This window comes from Manis javanica, chromosome 10, assembly GCF_040802235.1.
Source record: "Manis javanica isolate MJ-LG chromosome 10, MJ_LKY, whole genome shotgun sequence".
NCBI lineage: Eukaryota > Metazoa > Chordata > Mammalia > Pholidota > Manidae > Manis > Manis javanica.
This window is the reverse complement of record NC_133165.1, coordinates 115,260,147-115,283,052: the sequence shown is the minus strand read 5'-3', so window position 1 is coordinate 115,283,052 and position 22,906 is coordinate 115,260,147. Positions and strand designations below refer to the sequence as shown.

The following is a 22,906-nucleotide window of genomic DNA, read 5'->3' as shown; positions in this document are numbered from 1 at the left end:
AGCAGGTCACATTCTGGCTGCCAGAGACAAAGGGAGGGAGGCAGGCGCTGGGGGCTGAGGAATGAAGGTAGGAAGGACACTCTTGTCCTCATGGAGTTTATTAAAATTCCAGAGGCAGGAGACATAATGTACAAGTATGTGAGGGACACATTGACCATGATAAATTCTACAGGAAAAGTAAAGCAGAGAAAGGGGGGCAAGTACTGCTGGGGGCAAAAGGTGGATGGTCAGAGGGCCTCTGATAAGGAAGTTCATGGTCCCTGGCGAGGATGTCAAGCAGACGTGAAAGTGCAGGTGAGCAAGCAGCCCTTGGCACAGGAGGATGAGGGCGGTGTCGGCAGGTGAGCTCAGAGGGCTGACTGGAACCACACCACGTGGGGCCTTGAGGACCATGGTAAGGACATGAGCTTTCCCTCCGAGGAGCCACAGAGGCACTGGGCTTTCTTGGTGGTATACAAAATGATATGCCTTAATGGCACCTCAAATTAGGTGACAGACAGTGTGGCCGTACTGCAGAGACCAAACAGGACAAGAATGAGACTGGCCTCTGGGTGTGGCACCAAGTGCCACTGGTACCTGGGGCAGGGGGGTGAAAGCCTGGCTGGGGTGGGATCGAGGGTAGAGATAAGCAATAGGCAACAGCAAACAGAAACAACTCTTGTGAAGAGCGGCAGAGAGATGGCGTGGCAGCTAGGAGGGCGGTGGGGTGGGGGAGGCCTTGGGCACACCCAGTAAGCCCACCTGGCCGAGCCACAAGCACTAGGGCCACGGGCCATGCCCTCTGCCCCTCACCCCTTTGCCAACATTTGCCCAGGGGCATCCACCAGAAGTCACACACACCCCAACGCCCCGTGCCTCCTGTCCCTGTTGATGCTGTGTGTCACTACAATCAGGTTATCACTCATTCCGTGGCACTGGGCACCCCCTTTTCTGCTGCTCCAGGGTGCCTCCCCATCCCTAAAAACCCTGCCACTGTCAGTGGGCCTGCCATCACACCTTCCTCTTCTGTGAATGTTCTCTTCCTCCCCCAACTAAGAACAGGCCACCCCCCAAGGACTGCACAGAGCTGACTGCTCAGGAGAAAGGACAGGTAGACAAAATTGTCCGGGTGCACTCTGCCTAGCAGGTTGGGAGCTTTCACGATTTCCAGGTGCTCCAGCTCCCTGGCTGGCTACACAGCTCCAAGGACCCCCTCTGTGATAGGCAGCCTACTGCACCTTTCTCCCAGCCAGCCCCACCTGGCTCACAAACCGGCAAACCCTACCCTGGCATTAGGCCAGCCAGAGGGAAGATCTGTCTACAGCAACTACAAATGCAAAGCATAGAGGCTTATACCTGTGTGCCCGGCCCACTGGTTCAAGCAGTGGAGGCAGGCATAGCAGCCGGGAAGCAGGAAACAGCTCTTTCCTCCCTGCAGGCATCAATACCACTCCCCCGCGACCCCCGACATTGCTTCAGGGGCTGAGCAGCTCCAGAGAGTAGAGCTTCTGGACACTAGAGGGCGCCTTATACAAACATGAAACGCGAAAGGAACCTGATTCAGAGTAAAATTAATATAACTCCTGAGAAAGATGAAATGGGCCTCCTGACTCTTCCTGAAAGGGAGTTCAAAATAAAAATCATCAACATGCTCATGGAGGTACAGAAAGATATTCAAGAACTCAGGAATGAATTCCGGTCGGAGATCCAACCGTTGAAGAGCACGATGGAGGGTATTAAAAGCAGGTTGGATACAGTAGAGACAATAAATGAAACAAAAACTAGAGAAGAGGAATACAAAGAAGCTGAGGCACAGAGAGAAAAAAGGATCTCTAAGAATGAAAGAATATTGAGAGAACTGTGTGACTGATCCAAACGAACAATACTCGCATTATAGGGATATCAGAAGAAGAGAGAGAGAAAGGGACAGAAAGTGTCTTTGAGGAGGTAACTGCTGAAAACTCCCCCAATCTGGGGAAGGAGATAGTCTCCCAGGCCATGGAGATCCACAGATCTCCCAACACAAAGGGCCCAAGGAAGACAACACCAAGACACATAGTAATTAAAATGGGAAAGATCAAGGATAAGGACAGACTGTTAAAAGCAGCCAGAGAGAGAAATAAGATCACATACAAAGGAAAGCCCATCAGGCTAACATCAGACTTCTCAGCAGAAACCTTACAGGCCACAAGGGAGTGGCATGATGTATTTAATGCAATGAAGCAGAAGTGCCTCAAACCAAGATCACATTATCCAGCAAGATTAGCATTTAAATTTGAATGCGGGATTAAACAATTTCCAGATAAACCAAAGCTGAGAGAATTTACCTTCCACAAACCATCTCTACAGTGTATTTTGGAGGAACTTCTATAGATGGAAGTGTTCCTAAAGTTTAATAGCTGTCATCAGAGGTAATAAAACCACAGTAAAGAAAGTAGAACAGCTAATTACTAAGCAAATGCAAAATTAAATTAACTATCCCCAAAGTCAATCAAGGGATAGACAAAGAATACAGAATGATACCTAATATATAAAGAATGGAGGAAGAAGAAAAAGGAGGAGAAAAAGAAAAGAACCTTTAGATTGTTTGTAACAGCATATGAAGTGAGTTAAGACTCTTAGATAGTAGGGAAATCAACCTTGAACCTTTGGTAACCATCTAAAGCCTGCAATGGCAATAAGTACATACCTATTGATAATCACCCTAAATGTAAATGGACTGAATGCACCAATCAAATGACATAGAGTCATTGAATGGATAAAAAAAACAAGATCCATCTATATGCTGCCTACAAGAGACTCACTTTAAACTCAAAGACATATACACAGACTAAAAGTGAAGGGATGGAAAAAGATATTTCATGCAACTAACAGAGAGAAAAAAAGCAGGAGTTGCAGTACTTGTATCAGACAAAAGACTTCAAAACACAGAAAGTAACAAGAGACAAAGAAGGACGTTACATAATGATAAAGGGGTCAATCCAACAAGAGGATATAACCATTATAAATATCTATGCTCCCAACACAGAAGCACCAGCATATGTGAAACAAATACTAACAGAATTAAAAGGGGAAATAGAATACAATGCATTCATTCTAGAAGACTTCAACACTCCACTCACTTTGAAGGACAGATCCACAGACAGAAAATAAGTAAGGAGACAGAGGCACTGAACAACACACTAGAACAGATGGACCTAACAGACATCTACAGAACTCTACACCCAAAAGCAGCAGAATACACATTCTTCTCAAGTGCACATGGAAATTTTCAAGAATAGATCATATACTAGGCCACAAAAAGAGCCTCAGTAAATTCAAAAAGATTGAAATAGTACCAACCTGTTTCTCAGATCACAAAGGTATGAAACTACTAATAAATTACACAAAGAAAATGAAAAATCCCACAAACACATGGAGGCTTCACAACATGCTCCTAAATAAACACTGGATCAATGACCAAATAAAAACAGAGATCAAGCAATATATGGATACAAATGACAACAATAACTCAACACCACAAAATCTGTGGGACACAGCGAAGGCCGTGCTGAGAGGAAAGTAAATTGCAATACAGGCCTACCTCGGGAAAGAAGAACAATCCCATATGAACAGTCTAAATGCACAATTAATGAAACTAGAAAAAGAAGAACAAAGGAGGCCCAAAGTCAGTAGGAGGAGGGACATAATAAAGATTAGAGCAGAAATAAATAAAATCGAGAAGAATAAAATAGAAAGAATCAGTGAAAGCAAGACCTGGTTCTTTGAGAAAATAAACAAAACAGGCAAACCCTTAGCCAAACTTATCAAGAAAAAAAAGTCTATGCACATAAACAGAATCAGAAATGAGAAAGGAAAAATCACTACAGACACCACAGAAATACAAAGAATTATTAGAGAATACTATGAAAAATTATATGCTAACAAGCTGGATAACCTAGAAGAAATGGACAACTTTCTAGAAAAATACCTTCCAAGGCTGACCCAGAAAGAAACAGAAAATCTGAACAGACCAATTACCAACAACGAAATTGAACTGGCTAATCAAAAACCTACCTACGAACAAAATGCCTGTACCAGATGGCTTCACCGCTGAATTTTATCAAGCATTTAGTGAAGACTTAATACCCATCCTCCTTAAACTTTTCCAAAGAGTAGAAGAGGGAATACTTTTAAATTCATTCTATGAGGCCAGCATCACTGTAATACCAAAACCAGGCAAAGACACCACAAAAAGAAAATTACAGACCAATATCCCTGATGAGCATAGCTGCAAAAATACTCAACAAAACATTAGAAAACTGAATTAAAAAATACATCAAAAAGATTGTCCATCATGATCAAGTAGGATTTATTCCAGGGATGCAAGGATGGTATAATATTCGAAAATCTATCAACATCATCCACCACATCAACAAAAAGGAGGACAAAAACCACATGATCATCTCCATAGATGCTGAAAGAGCATTTGACAAAATTCAACATCCATTCATGATAAAAACTCTCAGCAAAATGGGTATAGAGGGCAAGTACCTCAACATAATAAAGGACATATATGACAAACCCACAGCCAACATCATACTTAACAGCGAGAAGCTGAAAGCTTTTCCTTTAAGATCAGGAACAAGACAAGGATGCCCACCCTCCCCACTTCTATTCAACATAGTCCTGGAGGTCCTAGCCACGGCAATCAGACAACACAAAGAAATAAAAGGCATCAAGATTGGCAAGAAAGAAGTTAAACTGTCCCTGTTTGCAGATGACATGATATTTCACATAAAAAACCCTTAAGAATCCACTCCAAAACTACTAGATCTAATATCTGAATTCAGCAAAGTTGCAGGCTACAAAATTTATATGCAGAAATCTGTGGCATTCCTATACACTAATGATGAACTAGCAGAGAGAGAAATCAGGAAAACAATTCCATTCATCATTCCATCAAAAAGAATAAAATACCTAGGAATAAACCAAACCAAGTAAGTGAAAGAAGGTAAAGAAGACACCAATAAATGGAAACACATCCCATGCTCATGGATAGGAAGAATTAATATTGTCAAAATGGCCATCCTGCTTAAAGCAATCTACAGATTCAATGCAATTCCTATCAAAATACCAATAGCATTCCTTCAACAAACTAGAGAAAATCACCCTAAATTCATATGGAACCACAAAAGACCCTGAATAGCCAAATCAATCATGAGAAATAAGAATAAAGCTGGAGGGACTACCCTCCCCAACTTCAAGCTCTACTACAAAGCCACAGTAGTCAAGACAATTTGGTACCAGCACAAGAACAGACCCATAGACCAATGGAACAGACTAGACAGCCCAGATATAAACCCAACCATATATGGTCAATTAATATATGATAAAGGAGCCACGGACATACAATGGGGAAAGGACAGCCTCTTCAACAGCTGGTGTTGGCAAAACTGGACAGCTACATGCAAGAGAATGAAACTGGATCAGTGTTTAACCCTACACAGAAGTAAACTCGAAATGGATCAAAGACCTGAATGTAAGACATGAAACCATAAAACTGTTAGAAGACGACATAGGCAAACAGCTCCTGCATATAAGCGTGAGCAACTTCTTCCTGAACGCATCTCCTCAAGCAAGAGAAACAAAAGCAAAAATGAACTCATGGGACTACATCAAACTAAAAAGTTTCTGTATGACAAAGGACACCATCAACAGAACAAAAAGGCATCCTACAGTATGGGAGATATTTGTAAATGACATCTGACAAGGCGTTAACATCCAAAATATATAAAGAACTTACACGCCTCAACACCCAAAAAGCAAATAATCCAATTAACAAATGGGCAGACAGTTCTCCAAAGAAGAAATTCAGATGGCCAACAGACACATGAAAAGATTTTCCACATCACTGATCATCAGGGAAATGCAAATTAAAACCACAATGAGGTATCACCTCACACCAGTAAGGATGGCCAGTATCGAAAAGACTAAGAACAACAAATGCTGGCGAGGATGCGGAGGAAGGGGAACCCTCCTACACTGCTGGTGGGAATGTAAGCTTTCCAACCATTGTGGAAAGCAATATTCAGGTTCCTCAAAAAGTAAAAATAGAAATACCATTTGACCCCAGAATCTCACTCCTTGGAATATACCCAAAGAATACAACTTCTCAGATTCAAAAAGACATATGCACCCCGATGTTTATCACAGCACTATTTACAATAGCCAAGATGTGGAAGCAACCTAAGCGTCCATCAGTAGATGAATGGATAAAGAAGATGTGGTACATATACACAATGGAATATTATTCAGCCATAAGAAGAAAACAAATCCTACCATTTGCAACAACATGGATGGAGCTGGAGGACATTATGCTCAGTGAAATAAGCCAGGCGGAGAAAGACAAGTACCAAATGATTTTACTCATTTGTGGAGTGTAACAACAAAGCAAAACTGAAGGAACAAAATAGCAGCAGACTCACAGACTCCAAGAAGGGACTAGTGGTTACCAAAGGGGAGGGGAGGGGGAGGGCGGGAAAGAGAAGGGGACTGAGGGGTATTATGTTTAGTACACATGGTGTGGGGATCATGGGGAGAACAGTGTAGCACAGAGAAGACACACAGTGGATCTGTGGCATCTTGCTGCACTGATGGACAGTGACTGCATTGGGGTGTGGGTGGGGACTTGATAATATGGGTAAATGTAGTAACCACATTTTTTCATGTGAAACCTTCGTAAGAGTGTATATCAATAATACCTTAATAAAAATTTTTTTGAAAAACAAAAACAGCCACCCCCTCCCAGAAGCACTTCCACCCCAGGACCAGTGGGGGTGCAAGGTTGCCTTGCCAATGGGTTTCAGCCCCAGGCAAGTTCGCTATGGATTCAGTGTGACCAAAGAAATTGACGGCCAAATGTTCTTGGGGTGAAAGGGTTATACCCAGGTTTATTTCCAGGTGGCAGGTCAGTCACTAGAATCCCATTCACTCAGAGAGAGTCTGTAGGCAGCAAGCTGGTCTCTGCCTCTGGGCCCCTCTGTCCACACAGCTGTCCTCTGGGCCTCTCTGCACAGTCGTCCTGCACAGCTGTCCTCTGGGCCTCTGTCCTCAGCACTGCCACCACTCCAGCCTCTGCTCTGCTCTCCTGCAGCCTTGCAGCCCTGCTACCCTGTCGCCCAGAGCACTGGGTGGAGCTCTTTTTAGAGTCAACAGCCATGTATTGCCCACAGGTGTGCAGTGAGCTAGTCAACCAGGGCCAGGTGAGAATCCTGGCCCCAGGAACTCTCATTTTATCCACAAGGGTGCACCTGGCTCACTGTCAGGTCCATCTGTCTGTGCTCCCATCACAGTTCCTGGTGGCTGTCACACTCACTGATGACATGTTCTGCCCCAAGACCTCTAACTCCTGTCTCCACCCCCATCTCAGCCAGCCACACCTATGGTCACATCCCCAGTCATATGACTCCTGTGAGTTCCATGTCCCCAGAACCTCGGATCCAGCCTCTCCCTCCCACCTGCCCCACCCCCACCGGCTGGCCTCACTCCCCCCAGTGAGCAGCTCAGACTCCACGACTCATCACCACAGTCACTTCTCTAAGTAAGTCCCCAGCTTCCCTGCCCCTCCAGGGCCTTGCAGGTAGGCCCTGGCAAAACCCCAACCCCGACACCAACCGTCCACCCACCCCACCCCTGCTCTCAGCCTGCTGAACACGGCTGGGGCAACACAATCATCCTCTGACTCTTCCGTGATGGACGTTTTCAAGAATGCACAGACGTAAAGTGCAGGGAGGCTGAAGCTCCAGATGGTCACCCAGCAGCCTCCTCCATGCAGGCCCTCAGTGAGGCCAGCGACCCTACACCACTCTGACCGGTGCCTCTTCCCCGGCCCCCCTGACAGGACTCAGCCCCTATTGGTGAGGACCAGAGAGCACCTGTTTCAGGCTTTGCCAGTCTCACAATCTGTTGCAACTCAACTCAGCAGCGAAGCATGAAAGCAGCTGTAAGTAATGAGTAAATGACCAGGCATGGCTGTGTACCAATCACTGCATTTATAAACACATGCAGCAGGCCAGGTTGGGCTCCTGGGCCTTAATTTGCCAATCCGTGCTTCACGATGCCAGCTGCCCCTTATTAATGGAACACGGAACTCGGCACAGTAACCCAGCTAAAAGCACTTCCCAGACTCTGGCAAAGCAGCACGTGCAGCTCTGGGCAACGGGATGAAAACACGAGTGGTACCGTGACTCCCACGTCAAGCCCCGAGGGGATGAGGCAGGATCCCTCCCTCCCTTCCCCCTTCCCACCACTGGTACCCGGACATCACCGATGGCAGGAGTCGGGGCAACGAAGAGCACAAGGCAGCAGCTGCATGAGGACGGCCCCGCAACAAACAGGCGCCCAGGCGCCCAGGCGCCCACCCGGCCAGCCACCAGCTCTGCTGGGGCCGCCTACCCAGACCCGAAGGGAGACCCAGAAATGCAACCACCCTCTGGCCGACAGCTCCGGTGTCCCTGAGGACCCCCACGTGCTTGTTCTCACCCTTCCTCCCCGGTCCTGTCTGCTCCCCACGCAGCCCTCGGGTGATGGTGGCTGTGCTTCTTCAACAGAGGTCCCGCCACAGGCTGCACGTCAGCTGGGGCCCCAGCGTTCGTGCCTACGCGCGGCATGAGCCTGCATGTGGGGCCGGCCGGGCGCCTAAGGTGGGCCCGCTCCTGCTCAGGGTCTCTTGAATCATCCCCCGCTTTCCTCTCCACTAGATCATCTCCAGCTGCAAAGACGCTGTAACTTCACCTTAAAATGCTTTAGGGCCCACCTGTCATCTGGACCAAGAGCACACCAAGATACCAGACATCAGAGCCAGGCACCCCCCAGGGAAACCTCAAGTCCCTGTGTGGAAAGGACTTACAGGTGACATCTTCCGGATCAGATCGTGGGCGACAACCAGCAGGTCCCGGTCCTTCAGCACTTTCCTGCGGAACTCGGCGACGTCCCCGGGGTGCAGCACCTCGAGCTGCTCGGCAGCCTCGATGACAGCCTCGATGCAGCTCCTCCACGAGCACAGCGCAGGGATTCCCGGGGCCACCGCGGCACTGACCCCGGTCCCAATGACCAGGAGCAGCTCCTGGGGCTGTTTCCGGATGAGGCTTTTTAAAAACTTTCTACTTAAAAAGAAGGCAGGCAGAGAATGCAAGTCAACATGGAAGTACTTCAGCCAGAAAGGGAAGCAATGCCCTCTGGGAATATATGCCAGGCATTGGGCCATGCGGCTGGTCCGGGACTCCCATTCCCCCCTGCTTTAAACTACTGGAGGATAATGCCTGTGCGTCATTCCTTTTTGTGTGTTTATTTTACACGTTCTGTCCTCATTCCATAAACAACTTGGAGACAGTTGTGTCTTAGTTTCCTTGAGTCCCCCAAGGTATTATCCACACATTTAAGTGACATACATTTGTGAACAAAAATTTCCTTATTTAATTCCTCTGAAGTTGCAGAGAGCTTGTAAATACAAACTGTGATGACAAAATGACCTCTGTTTGCAGTGACAGATAAGATTTCTAGCAAAATGCTGGTTTTCCCCAATTTACCAATCCCAGTCCATTCCAGGTTAAGCACCACCCCCCTTTGCCTACAACACTTTACAAGCATAATCTGGGGTCCACCTAGAGAATTCTGTGAAGCGGGGCACTCCTGGTCTCAGATGTGACCCTCCCATCACTTGTGGCTTGGATCAGACACCAGGTCATGGTCACTTTCACAGTGTAAAGAGAACTGCCTTCAGGAACGTTTCTCACATTGACACAAAGGCCGCTGAGATGCCCCCTGACCCGAAGGTCTCGCTTGGCTCTCGCCTGTGTGGCACCAATAACACAGGGGACCCATGACAGATGCCACAAACACAGATGAATGTGTCACGGCCTTTATTTACCTTGATTTTTGTTCACTTCTATTTGTTGTCTTTTCCTCTGAATCCATCTGTGAATCCTAAAGGAGAAATTAGTCAAAAGTGACTTCCATTCCCCAGATAAAAGTTATTTTGCTAGCACCCTGCAAGAGAGTTAAGGCTGGAATTACAATCAAAGGGCCTGGATCTTTAAATCCGAATACCTGAAAAACTTCATATATAAGAAAATATACATCCAAAATGCCTCTAAGCCACTGTTTCTCATTCTGTGTGGTGACCAGGCCAGGCACAGGTGGCTTCCTCGTGCTCTACACTGGAAAGAGAGGGAAACCAGTATACACCCAGCCTGGTTCTGCGGTGGCCTAACCGCGGGCTGGGGCAGGGGGTCCATGCCATCCCCTTTGTGACTATGCCAGAAGAGCTTCCAGCTGAATGAACATAAATGACTTAGCACAGACAGAAGAAAATGCCAAGTAGCCTAGCACAGCAAAGCCAAGACTTGGTCTTCCAGGGGGCAGATCCGTGCTCCCTGGGGTAGAGTGTTGTATTTGGGTTGGAGCACCATGTGCTCTCAGAGGTCAGGCCTTCCCGGGCCTGTACTGAAAGCCAGTCCAAGAAATAAAGGGTCAATCCTTAGCTTACATAAAACAGGAATCTTAAACCAGCTAAGTGTGTATTGCCAAACTATCTCCATATTCTACAATTTTTCCAGAATCACATTTTCCCCCAGTTCTAGAGCTAATATTTACTGTAAACAAGGAAATATACAAAAAAATAAAGTTTAAAAAGTCCATAATCCAAAAAAAAAGTCCATAATCCTACTAACCTATGAGCCATAAATAACTGCTAACATTTGTATATTTCCCTCTAGACTTAAAAAAATTTTTCTCATCCTTTGAGATGGTAGTTCATATCCTTTTCTCATGGATAATAAAGTACTTCCCTTGTAAAGATTCAGAAATACAAGTGTAACAGCTACATACCTGAAATTCTATCTTACTGATAAGCCATCATTTACTTTACCTATATCCCTAGTGAAAAACGTTACTGTGACACTCCTGACAACCATGTCTGTGCACCAAGCTCTTTATTTTGATATTATTTATTTAGGAGAGAATCCTGAGCAGAGTTGCTGAGTTACGGAATATGGGCACTGTGAGGTGCCTCAGCACATACCGCCAAACCGCCCTCCAGAAAGACAGTCAGCAGAGTAGGTCCTGTTTGCCATATCCTAGCCACACTAATTGAAAACCACCTTTTTACATGTATGATTTCTCCTCCCTCGATTTGAAACAGGTAACCCAAAATTTTCCAGGGTAAGAAAACAAGGCTTCATCAGTCTATAAGTATCTTTAGATTTTAGAGCTAACTGGGTGGGATCCCAAAAATATCCCTGGAAAATGTACACACAGCTCTGTGTAGGAACTCATGTACCCTCCCTCCACCCCTGGGGAAAGGGGCTCAGAGCTTCCAAACTCCCAAAGCTGCCCGTGGTCTTCCTCCAAATGTTAAGAAACCACAGTTCACAGGTGACGAAGACGTGGCTCCCACGGGAAAGGCCGGTAGAGTTCAGGCAGTGCTCAGTCAGCCCCCATTCCGATCCTCCTGCCCCCGGCTAGCCAGCCCCGAGATTTCAACGACTTTAATATAACGGCTTTTAAGAAACAGAAACAAACATATATATAATTCTCAGATATATTTTGTCTTCATCTGCAGGTCCTAAACTGCTTCAGAGCCATGAAGGTGAATTAAATGAGTGTCTCATTATTGAAGTGACTTTTGGACCCCACCCAAGGGTGGAGGCTGTTTGCCAGGAGGATCCACCCTGTGATTAGAGGGTGGGAACACAGTCCCACCCCCAACTCAGGGAGGGAAAAGGGGCTGGACGTTATTGAGTTGCCTACAGCCAATGACCTAGTCAGGCAGGACTGTACACTGAAGCCTCCATAAAACCCAGGAAGAGAGCCCTGGGTTCCTTCTCAGAGCCTCCACTCTCGCGGGCCGAGGAGCCGGCCCCAAGCTCCCCAACGACCGAAGCTCCTCTGTTCGGAACCCCAGCCCTTACCTCTTCACCTGGCTGTTCGTCTGTACCCTCTATCACAGCCTTCAATAAACTGGCAGCTGTTTCCCTGAGTCCTGTGAGCAGCTCTAGCAAATTAATCAAACCTAAAGAGGCTGCTGGAACCTCCAACCTGTAGACCCCACAGGTAACATCCCGGGGCCTGGCACTGGCCCAGGAGCCGGGGAGGGCAGTCTGATAGGACTGAGCCCTCAACCTGGGCACTGACACCATCTCCAGTTAGTGTCAAAACGGAGTTGAATTGAACTGAATCCTCAGACAAGCTGCCTAGTATTTTACGTGGGGGGAACCCCCCATGCTGAAATTGGGTCAGGGAACCCTAAAAGAATGACCTAACTGTCCACCAATCCTCAGCTTTAACAACTATAGAGTATGAACTCTTGCTCACCAACCAAGTTTTAAAAGCTCAAGGACGCCTCACGTGAAAGTTGCTTCCTTGGACGTTCACAGCGCTGCGTCCCGCGGCTCAGGCGCCAGCCTGCCTGTAAGGCGGCCCCAGACTTCATTTCTCAACCTCCCAGGGTCAGTCCTACTTAAAGTTACTGTGAGATGCTCATCAGCTGACCAGTTGCCCCCCAACACCCCCAAAATAACCCACATCACTTTGAAATAGTATAGGAAGGACTCTCTCATCATCTCAGTCTTTGCTACACATTTTCAAATTCTTTCTAAACAATCTCTGGTCAACCAAAGACTTAAGAAATGACCAAAACTGTTTCCATGGCAAAGAACTTTACAAATCTGTATCTACTTCTTCCAATTATTGTTCGACTGCTTTTGAGTCTCTATATATGCACATTTAACAGTTACAAATGAAAAACCTAAATATTGCATTCACACATCTGCAAAGAGTATGAAGATTTAAGCTTTCGTGGGCTGGACCTGACTCCAAAATTAAAACTCCAAAGTCTTCCAAAAGAACAAGTTACACACACCACCAGTGCCGAACCCCGAGTCCCAGCCTTCCTGCAGTGTCATTGTCCTCCGGGTGGCCTCTGCCGGGTGGGCGCTCACACTGCTGAGGCCCAACAAGTCCGGGGCTGGCTCCTCAGCAGCTTAAACAGCATCACCGGGGCTCCAGCTCACCAGGCAGACGCGCCTCTAGACTTCAACAGACACGTGGTCGTTTAAGGAGCAGAGAAGCCAACGGGGAAGTACCAAGTTAAATTAAAACTCAACACAATGACTCTGTAATCAACTGCATAGCTGCCCATATTTAGACATTTACCGTTTGTTATAACTCTACATGTTTAAAGACATTACCTCATTTCCAGTTCTTTCAGCAGCAAATCTCCCCTTGTTTTTAAACCAAGGTTCAAGGACATTTCCAGAGCAATCAGTACTGATCCTAGGCTCCGGTGGGACAGCAAACCCCTGGTTCTGCTCCCATCCCCAAAGCCATTTTTCTAAGCCAATCAGATTCCAGAAAAGAGTAACAAAAGCCTTGAGAACTTTCAGAAGCTGCATCTTGCGGTTTCCTTGGTGATCATGTCGTCAATACAGCTCGCAGGCCCAAAGCCAAGTCATCATAGCAACCAATTCTTTTCAAGGACCTATCAGTATTTTCTGAAGGCAAGATCAGGCCCCAGCACAGACTGGTATAAGCATTTCCTATTCTTTTTATCTAAAGCCATGAATAAAAGTCTTAGCAGGATGTTTTCTGCTTAAAATTGGAGATGATGAGTACTTTATGAACTGGCTTCAGAGTAGCCCAAGCTGCCTTCATCGTGGCACCCCAGCAGCCAGGGCTGCATGGTCATCACACGGGGCGCAGCACGAGAGAATGTGGCCCACGGTCAGCAAAGCCAAGCCCCCAACCCCCAAGCCCACTGTGCCCAATTGCTAAGAAGCCCCCACCACCTTGCCTCCAGACCACACCCTCGATAGTCCCGTCACTCACAGATGATTGTGTGACTACTTTGGTCAACGAGGTTATCAGCAAGCCAGCAAAGTGGGATAAGCCGTCCGACACGCAGCCTGCCCTCCAGGAACTCTGCCTGGTAAGGCCCAGTGTAGCCTCCCAGGAGGGTGGAGAGCGCCTGTGGGGAGCCAAGACACGTGAGCCGGCACCCCAGCCCGGCCCACTCAGTGCCAGGCAGGCAGCCGGGTGACACAGTGCAGGGCAACTCTGGCCCGGCGCGCTGAAGACCTGCGGAACTAGCCCAGGTTTGAAACGCCTGTTCCACAGCCCTTCCACACTGCCACAGAGAGCAGAGAGGAGGAGAGGAAGGGAACGGGATCAGGAGAAAAAGGGGCAGGACCAAGGAGGGAGAGTCCGCAACATTTACGGGGGAGGGAGAGAAATGTCTGTCAAGATTAGTGATTCTTAAACTACCTAATAAGAAAACTTAAAATGAATTATTTTCTATTACAAACTACATTTTTCACTCAACAGACAAGTGTCCGCAGGCCGGCTTTTAACTCACCTGTAGTGGGTCCATAGAGTACTGGAGTAAGATGCCCCCAGAATTTGTGGGAAAAGTCCGACACGGTTCACTCTGAGTACAAGTGACTTGATTCACAGAAAAGCCCAGCAACACGGATGGCCTTTGTATAACATACCATCAATATTACCACACTACCACTGTTACAATAGGAACCCACCCTAAGAAATGATATATAAATCATTTGTACAAATGGTCCTACTCACGGGAGATGGGAGACTTGGAAATATTAGTGCCACATTGAGTGTGACTCATGGAGCCAGTCCTAAGGCCTGAACTGTCCTTACAGGAGGTCAAAGCCTGTCACCTGTACTGGCCGCAAAGGCAAGTCTGAAAGCCAGGCAGGCACTGCCCAGCGGGGTCCGTCTCCGGAGCCTCGGGATAGGCAAGTTTCTGAGGAGGGCACATGCTGGTTGCTGACACGTCTTCTGCCTTCCCTCCAATCTGATCTCCACAAACTGCCTTCTTCATTGCCATCTGCCTCCGCATGTAGACTTGGGACGGAGGCCACGGAAACAGAGCTCACTGGGCAACAAGAGTTGTTTTCAATACACCTGACAGTCATCCCTCTAACCACAGCAAATCATCCCGGATCTGGCTGGCAGCTGTACTGCTGGCAAGTTTGATCAGCATGATTAGGTAACCCTGAGCCGGCAACAAGCCGCGTACAGACAAAAATTAAGCTTACAGAACTGCAGATGGGATGGTTAGTCCCCAAACCCTAACAGCTCCAACCGAAGCGGCACTGGAGTGATGGCTGGGAAAACACAGGCTCTGAAGTCAAGGAAACAGCACTTCCCCGACTGCGAGACCTCTCTGAACCTCCGTTTCCAAATCTGTCAAATGGGAATTTCATCATCCACATCAATGAGTGGATTGTTGTGGAGAGAAAGTGAGCTGTCTGAAGGGTACTTAGTCAACTGTAAAATGTTTGTCTATTACTGTAAACAACCTCAGCAGCCAGCTCACCTCCCTCAGCCACAGGGGGTTTTCAATTCAACACTACTTTTCCAAGGCTGAGTCACCACAACTACATATGAATTTAACCACAGTCCTGGTAAAACTTAACCTCAGCCATTACTAGTAAGAGATCTTCGGGATGAACTGTTTTTTTAAATTTACAGAAAATACAAACCTTAATTTGAACACATGCCACTTAGTCAATCACTTTCTAGTCAATCAAAATAAAGGACAACAGTAAAAAAGTGCTTATTTTGTAATGGTCAAAATGTGTTCATTTGCTTCTTAAAACCACTGTGTCCAAGCAGAGTTGCCTGGCTCTATATTCCCAGACAGAAAACAACCAAACCCACACTAATAAAATATTCAGAAGTCACAGTTTAGTTCAAAAAGTAACATTAGTACTGACCCTTTCTACACCCTTATTAATTTCAATGGAAAGTATGAAGCACTTACTTGCATTATCTCATTTAATCCCCTCAACCCTATGGAGTGGCCATTATTACTTCTCACCTGGCCAAGGCTGACATTAAACCATTTTAAGAGGCCAACCACCGTAGTAAATACAGTCTCGCACATTTTCTCTGAACATTAGTGCAGCTCAGAATGGCAAAGAACTAGATTTGGCATTAACTAGAATGCTGCCAACGGCTTAAGTGTCCACTGTTTCACAGCTTGTCCAATACAGGTGACACATCACGTTAAGTAACTTAGGTGGACTAGATACTTCACGATAAGCCACTAATGGTAAAGGACACCAACACAGTGGCCAAAGGCAAGCTGAACTGCCAGCACTTAGCCAACCCAAGAGGAATAAGATGTTCCACAAGTAAACCTTCAATGGAACTTAAAAATAGAGCATTTTAGAGCTGAAGGGATCCAAAGGAATGCCAAATACCCTAATTTTATAAGAAAATGGAGACCCTCAGAGGTAGGGATTTAATCAAGGTCCCCCAAGGAGTTAGGGGCCAGCTATGAACTCACCCGTGGCTCATGTCCCATCATCTTGCCACTATCTGAGCACTACCTGGTCCACTGTGACTCCAAAATTTCACCTAAAGCACTCACTTCTACTTTTACCACCAAATCTTTATAAATAACGAGGCACACAATTTGACTCATCTGCAGTTTCATCTGCTTTCTTACACGGTTCATTCTCCAGAAATGCTGAGAAACAGCTGCCAACAGGAAGATACAGGGGGACAGCAAGAAGCAGCCTAGGACAAAACAACCAGCTCACAACAGTTTTGTTTAGTCTATTTTGGTTTAATCGCACAGCTATCCACGTTAAGGTTAGCAAGAAGCAGATAAGGAAGGCGGGGCAGGGAAATCATGCCATCCTTCCAAAGGGCTTCATTCTCCCGGCAGGGAGAGGCTCCGGGCCATTTGGAGAAAGGAAGTGAGATCTGGCAGAGAGAGCCTGGGCTTAGAAGTTAAAAATCAGGAGCTAGTTAAACTACTTAATGTGATACTAAATTATTTATTCTCTCTGAGCCTCTATTTCCTTTATCTGTAAAAAAGGAATAAGGGTTGATGAAACACTACCAGGGGCAACATTTAAAGGAACAAAGCCCGGAAGAGTGTGCTTCCCCTTCTATTTATTACCCTATGTACGTGATGGGGTCCTTTCTGGTTTGAATTAATCAAATCTAAATGAAACTTAAAATTATGTTCTTCGTTCGCACTAGCCATATTTAAGTGCTGGAGAGCCACGTGTGGTGAGCGCATTGGGGAACAGAGACACAGAACAGAACCCCTTCACCACCACAGAAAGTTCCACACCCTCTGCCACTGCTTAAGTCCTCACTTGTCCGGCCACTGACAGCCACCCGCTCCCAGCTGCAGCCCTCCGAGGCCCGCACGGGCGACAGTCCGGCAGGACACACCTGAGCTTGCCTCTCCGTCAAAGGCTCTCCATTTCCTCAGGACCCCCAAGCCCAGCGCCCCACCCCCGCCAAGGCCTTGCTCCACTTCTGAGAATCAGCCTCTCTTCACCCTCCCCGTGCATCTCCTGTGTGGACGCTGGGCTCACCAGGACACGCACAGTCAACCCTGATGAAGCCCCAGATGACCATCTGCCTTTTTGGGCAAAAAGAGAAAACCTCACCTACAGGAAGTAAGGAGTTGAAGAGTCAATCCCCAGGCAGAAAACTGTAGGCTTGAAGTGGGAAGAGCTGGACCACCAGCCTTTTCGGTCTACTTTCAGAATCTGCACAGCCACGCTCGAGGAGGCCGCGGTCCCCTGATCCTGACCACCTCTACCTCTACGCGGCCTTGCTCCTTCCAAACAGCCTCCCCGCCAGAGCCAGCGATTCCTCAAGATCACAACCGCCATTCCCACCCCCCTCCTTAAACCCCTCAACCGGCCCCGCTCCCTGAAAGAGCCAAGTCCTGGGCTTCTGAAGCTCCTCAGGCCCCGGTCCCGTGGTCCCGACTTCCCTGACCGGCAACCGGTCCTGCTACCTCCCCACCCAAAACCTGCACTCAGCCACACCCACCACCCAGTGCCTTTCATTCCCGTCTCCTCAGAAGGCTTCCCTCACTCCTCCCCGCCCACTAGCCAACTCCTATCTTCCGCTGGCCCGGAGCAGCGTCACCATTTACTCAAGGCGGTGGTAGAAGCAGTGATTCAAGAAAGGGCCAAGGGCCTGAGTCTCAGGGGACAAGGCTGGATTCCCCCCACTTATGATTCCCTCCAAAACCCTGAGAACCTCTTTCATTAAGGGAGACAATACATCTCCAGCCGTGCCCCAGGATGAATCTGTGCTCCAGACACACTTCTCGGTTTCCAAATTGAGGTGCGCTCTCGGGGCAGGCCTCTCTGCCTTTCTACATACTGTCCAGCTGCCAGAAAGACCCTGGCAAAATTCTTAACCAAGAATTCAAGAATCAGCAACCTTGCTACCCGTCACTTCTCCTCCCCTCCAACAGCCCTCAACACCCCTTCCTGAGAATCCAGCTCCCCCCCCCAGCTGGGCCCATGCCCCTACACCTAACTGCCACCACATAACCGCCCCACTCCAAGGCCCGAAGGGCAGACACTGTGTGGTCTCCAGCTCCAGGGCCAATCCTGGAAATGATCAGGCACTTCAAAATACAAGGTTAGTCCCAAGATTGAAAATATGAAGCCAGAGAACCTCAAAGCACCTGATTTGCCCTAACACCCTCACCCCACTTACTTAGCTCTGCCTCCACATCAGATCTGTCTAGACTCTCCTGTCCGGCCTTGTCTCACCAGAATATTGTAAGTTAAACACTCCCTGCTTTGGCCTCAGTGCTAGACAAACACAATGCAAACACGGGAGCTGGGATCACTCCCCCTACCCACCCGCAAGGTTACAAAGGGTCGTCACGTGACCTATTATATGCCTCTACTTCTTTTATATTAAGAATTCACAACTCCAGAAGACTTTCACGGACACCCTGGGGTCAGTGGACCTCAGGTTTGAGAAACCCAAGCCCTGAGATAGGCCTGGAGGGGGAGCCCAGAGGGAACTGAACCCTCAGGGCAGGTGATAAAGAGGCAGAGGAGATGCCCGGGGATGGCGGCCCAGGGATCTGGGGGGGCTGGGGGTTGATGGCACAGAGGGCCTGGTGGCCCAGGGGGTTCTCCGGAGCCCTCGGGACAAGGAGGGGAATTCTGGGACGGTCTCAGGGGGTTCTGGGGGAATCCTGAGGGGGTGTCTGGGACAGAGGGCCCCTGAGGGGGTCTCAGGGCCATGAACGGGCAGGAAGTCCTCAAAGGGTTTCGGAGTCTACCAGAAATCCTGAAGGATTCTGGGGTTCATGAGTCCTGCCAAGTGGTAGGGCCCAGAGGTGGCCGGGGACTTCGATAGGGTCTCTGGGGGTAGGGGTCCGGAGGAGACTGGGGCGAGTCCTGAGGGGGCCGGGAGGGATCCCGAGGGGGCCTCGGCGGCCAGGAGTCCCCATGGGAAGGGGTCACTGTGGGGTCCTTGAGGTGCCGGGGGGCCCGAGAGTCTTCAGGGGCCGAGGCGGATCCCGAGGGGCTCGGGGTCCTCAGGGCTCTCGACCTGGACCCCCAGGCCTCCCAGAAACACCCGCTCACCTGCGGCGCCGCCGAGACGCGGTCCGAGCTCGCGCCCCCGCCGCCGCCTCCCGCTCAGCGGTCCACCCAGTCTCCCGAGTCTCGCAAAGGCCGCGCACCGCTCGCGCTGGGCGGGGCAGGGCAGACGGCGGCTGCGGGGAGGGGCCTGCGCGCGCACCGGGGCGGGAGCCGGAGCCAAGACCGCGCGCACGCTCCGCCGCGCTCAGCCGCGACTCCCACGGTAGCCGACCGCGGCGCGCCGCAAAACTGCCCCCCGCACACCGGCGCTGGCCGCGCGAGGGTTCCGCCCAGAAACCAACGGTCCTGCGGGGGCCTGAGGCCCCGCCCTCCCTGGGAGCCCCGCCCCGCCCCGCCCCGCCCCCTGGAAATCTCCGGCGCAGGCGCGGTCGAGGACGCGGAAGGATCCCTCTTCTGATCAGGCCCAGTGCGCGCGCTCTGTTCTCATCTGCAAAATGGGCGCGAGCGCGCTCTGCCGGGGCGTGGCGAGCACCAGCACGATCGGAAGCGCCCCACGCTTGTGCACACGTTCAATCCTCGGCCCAAGGTGGGCCCAGATCCGGGCAGGTCTCGCGTCTCCAGTAACGCTCTGCTTGCTGAAGACCCCTGCCATCTAAAATCGCGAGTCCCTTCCCCCAGCCCTGTGTTTTCTTTCAGAGTTCTTAACCCCTCTCAGAGATTACGTACACTTCCTTTTTTCTCTCTCCCCGTGAGAACCGGTACTTTGCTGGTCATGTCCACCCCTGGGTCCCCAAAGCAGGAACTGACTGCGCACGCGATGCCCAAGTGTCTGAATGTGTGAGTGTCCTCATCAAGAAACACTGTGCCCCTGCCCCGAGGCTGAGAATAGGCCAGCTTGGGTTCTGATCCCCTGAGGCCCTGTGGCTTGCGCGATTGTGCCCCAGGTTTCGCATCTGTAAACTGGCGCTACTGCTAATACCACCTCCTGGGGTGGTTGAGGATTGTGCACAAATGAGCTTGGCACAGGGCACACTGCTGCATGAGTGTCCCCTAATAATCTTATTCAGGTGCCCCCCTCCCTTCCTCTGCCACTGGAAATCTTTCTCTTCCCTCAATAAGATCTAATCGGATCACAACTTCCGCTAACCAGCCTTCCCAGATGGCCGTCCCTGCCCTGCCAGAGCCAGCCAGAATTAATGATTACTTCCTCTCTCCTTAGCACATTTTTTTCTCTGCCTGGTTTTAAAGTTGGCTGTTAACACACACACCCCACCCCTCACCTCCCCACCCCCACCCCGCCCACGTGGAAGCCTCACATTTATGAGGGAAGCTGGTCTTACCAGTTTCAGCAGCCTGTGAACTTTTGGGGGCCCAGGACAGAGCCCAGAATCCTGTGGGTGCCAGCAGCTCAGAAATGAGCAAGGCAGAGGGGGCTTCCTGTGTGGTGCCAGGCACGTTCATGAGGACTTTGCTTATGTTCCTTCATTTAGTCCTCAGAATAAGCCTGTGCGGAAGGTGCCATCATTATTACTCCAATTTGACAAAGAAAAGCCAACGCCCTGCCAAGTTACCCTGGCAGTCCCATGCCCCACCCACACTTTTAACCACCACTGCGTTCGGCTCCCCACCCCCTGACACAGGCAGGCTTGATAGGCAATGCTCTGTGCTGAGTGCTGGTCATCTGCACCTGCGCTCAAGGAGCTCCCAGGCCACAGCATGGACCTTGATAAGCAGGACTCTATGGGCTAGGTGCTGTCAGAGGCCAGACCCAAGGGGCAGTGGGACCCCAGGGGTGGCGGGTCCCAGGGTGGTGGAGCTGGAGTAATCAGTTCGGCCCCAGTTGAGATACAGGCTGGAGGGCTCAGCCCCTCCACGCAAAAACTCAGCCAAGAGGCCTTACAAAGACAAGGCCAGGAAAAGGGATGCCTTAGGAACAAGCCCGCCTCTCCTCCCCTATATGCAGGAGAGACACAGCTTCTCAGGTTGCAAGGTGCACTGCCACCTGGCTGCCCTGAGCAACCTCAGCGGAGATAAGGGGACTGCGAGGTGCTGGCTTGGGCTGTACACTGCCACATATTGGGTGCTTCAGGGTGTAGGTGCCCGTGTCCTAGCCTCCACCCAGGTGGCATGAGCGTGTCTATTCAGCATGTGTGAAACAAGGGAATAAATATGTGTGTGCGTGAGACAAGGCTCAGCTGCCAGATTCTAGGGCCCAGACTCCATTTCTATACCAGTGGTGCCCAGCATGCAGCAAGTGCTGCCCAGGGAGACACCAGTGTGTCTGGGACGGATGTGCTTGTGTGTATGTGTACACATTACTGTTTATTGCACACTTACTGGGTGCCTCGCACTCAACTCTTCATACCATATCTTACTTCATCCTGTGGTCACCCTATGCAGTAGGTATTATTAGTCCCCCTTTAATGGTGAAAAATAGACACAGAGGACTTAGAGTAACTAGGCCAAGCTGAAACGTAGGCGTTTGCTTGAAATCGCTGCCGGAGGCTGTCTGGCTACAGAAGGGGCATTGCACTGTCAGAAAGGAGAGAAGGGACAGTCACAGACAGGGCCTAGGAGGGGTGCTCCAAAGAATGAACAGGAAAAACATCAGGAACCAGCTGACAATCCTGCCAAACCAGACAGGAAGTTACTGTTTTACTGTGTGGGAAGACCCACATTGCAACACACAGATGCCCTGCACTGGCATAAAGGCCGGATATACAAATATATGCCCTTGGACCACACCCCCACAGATCTCGGTACGCCCTCCCGCTGTGCATATATGCCCTTGTTACGCAGACATGCTGTTGACACTAAGGGAAAAAGAGTTCATTAAGCCTTTTAGGTCCTTGCTGTCCCAGCCTCCACATCAGTTTCCTGCGGAAGCCCTGGTGCTGCTACCACCTCTGGCAGGCTGGCAGGAGGGCTGTGTGGCCAGCCCTGGGTAGCAGTGGGGTGTGTGGCTAGCTGGATGGCTTTGCCGACAGAAAGGAGGCAGGGAGCTTGGCAAGCGCACCTTGGGAGAGTCTCTCTGCCCCACCCCCAGGGCATGCCTGGCTCAGGCCTCCACTCCACTGGTCCGGAAGTTAGCAACCGCTGCTCTGAGGCCTCCACTCACCAGTGCACATCCTCTGCCCCACAGCAGCCATGGTGTGGCCAGCGGAACCTGCATGGGCACTGAATGAACACCCCCCCAAAGTGTCCACTGTGCTAGGAGCTGAGCACATGACAGGAAATCCCGCCCCTGCCCTCATGGAACTGACAGGGTTGGAGGGGAACTCGGCATAAACTTATCTGCTGGGGTGATGAGGCTATGCAGAAAAAGGAAGTTGGGCAAGAATCAGATATCACTACAAAAATAAGAGGGCAAGACACAGGGAGAAATGTGCAAAACATACATCTGACTAAGGACCCAATCCAGAATATAGGAAGAACTCTTAATAAAACTGGGCAAAAGATTTGAATACATGCTTCACCAAAGAAGATACATGGGTAGCAAATAAGAACCCAAAAAAACACTCAACATTATTATT

At 49.4% G+C, this 22,906-nt stretch overlaps 1 protein-coding gene across 5 annotated transcripts in view; it reads right to left on the bottom strand.

The window, feature by feature from the left end:
• FAM118A (family with sequence similarity 118 member A) overlaps positions 1 to 20,861 on the bottom strand; it is a 34,461-nt gene extending 13,600 nt beyond the window's left edge. Inside the window, exons 1-3 of one of the 5 annotated variants that reach the window (XM_017665923.3) lie at positions 20,714 to 20,861; positions 9,890 to 9,945; positions 8,870 to 9,125 (exon numbers count right to left, since the gene is read on the bottom strand). In XM_017665923.3, coding sequence (XP_017521412.1) covers positions 8,870 to 9,125; positions 9,890 to 9,936 — 303 coding nt within the window. In that variant the 5' untranslated portion in view covers positions 9,937 to 9,945; positions 20,714 to 20,861. Of the gene's footprint in view, positions 1 to 8,869; positions 9,126 to 9,889; positions 9,946 to 13,845; positions 14,254 to 19,415; positions 19,704 to 20,713 lie in introns of those variants that run through there. The other 4 variants (XM_017665926.3, XM_017665922.3, XM_017665925.3 and 1 more) reach the window with 4 other exon arrangements.
• Between the last annotated feature and the right edge of the window lie 2,045 nt (positions 20,862 to 22,906).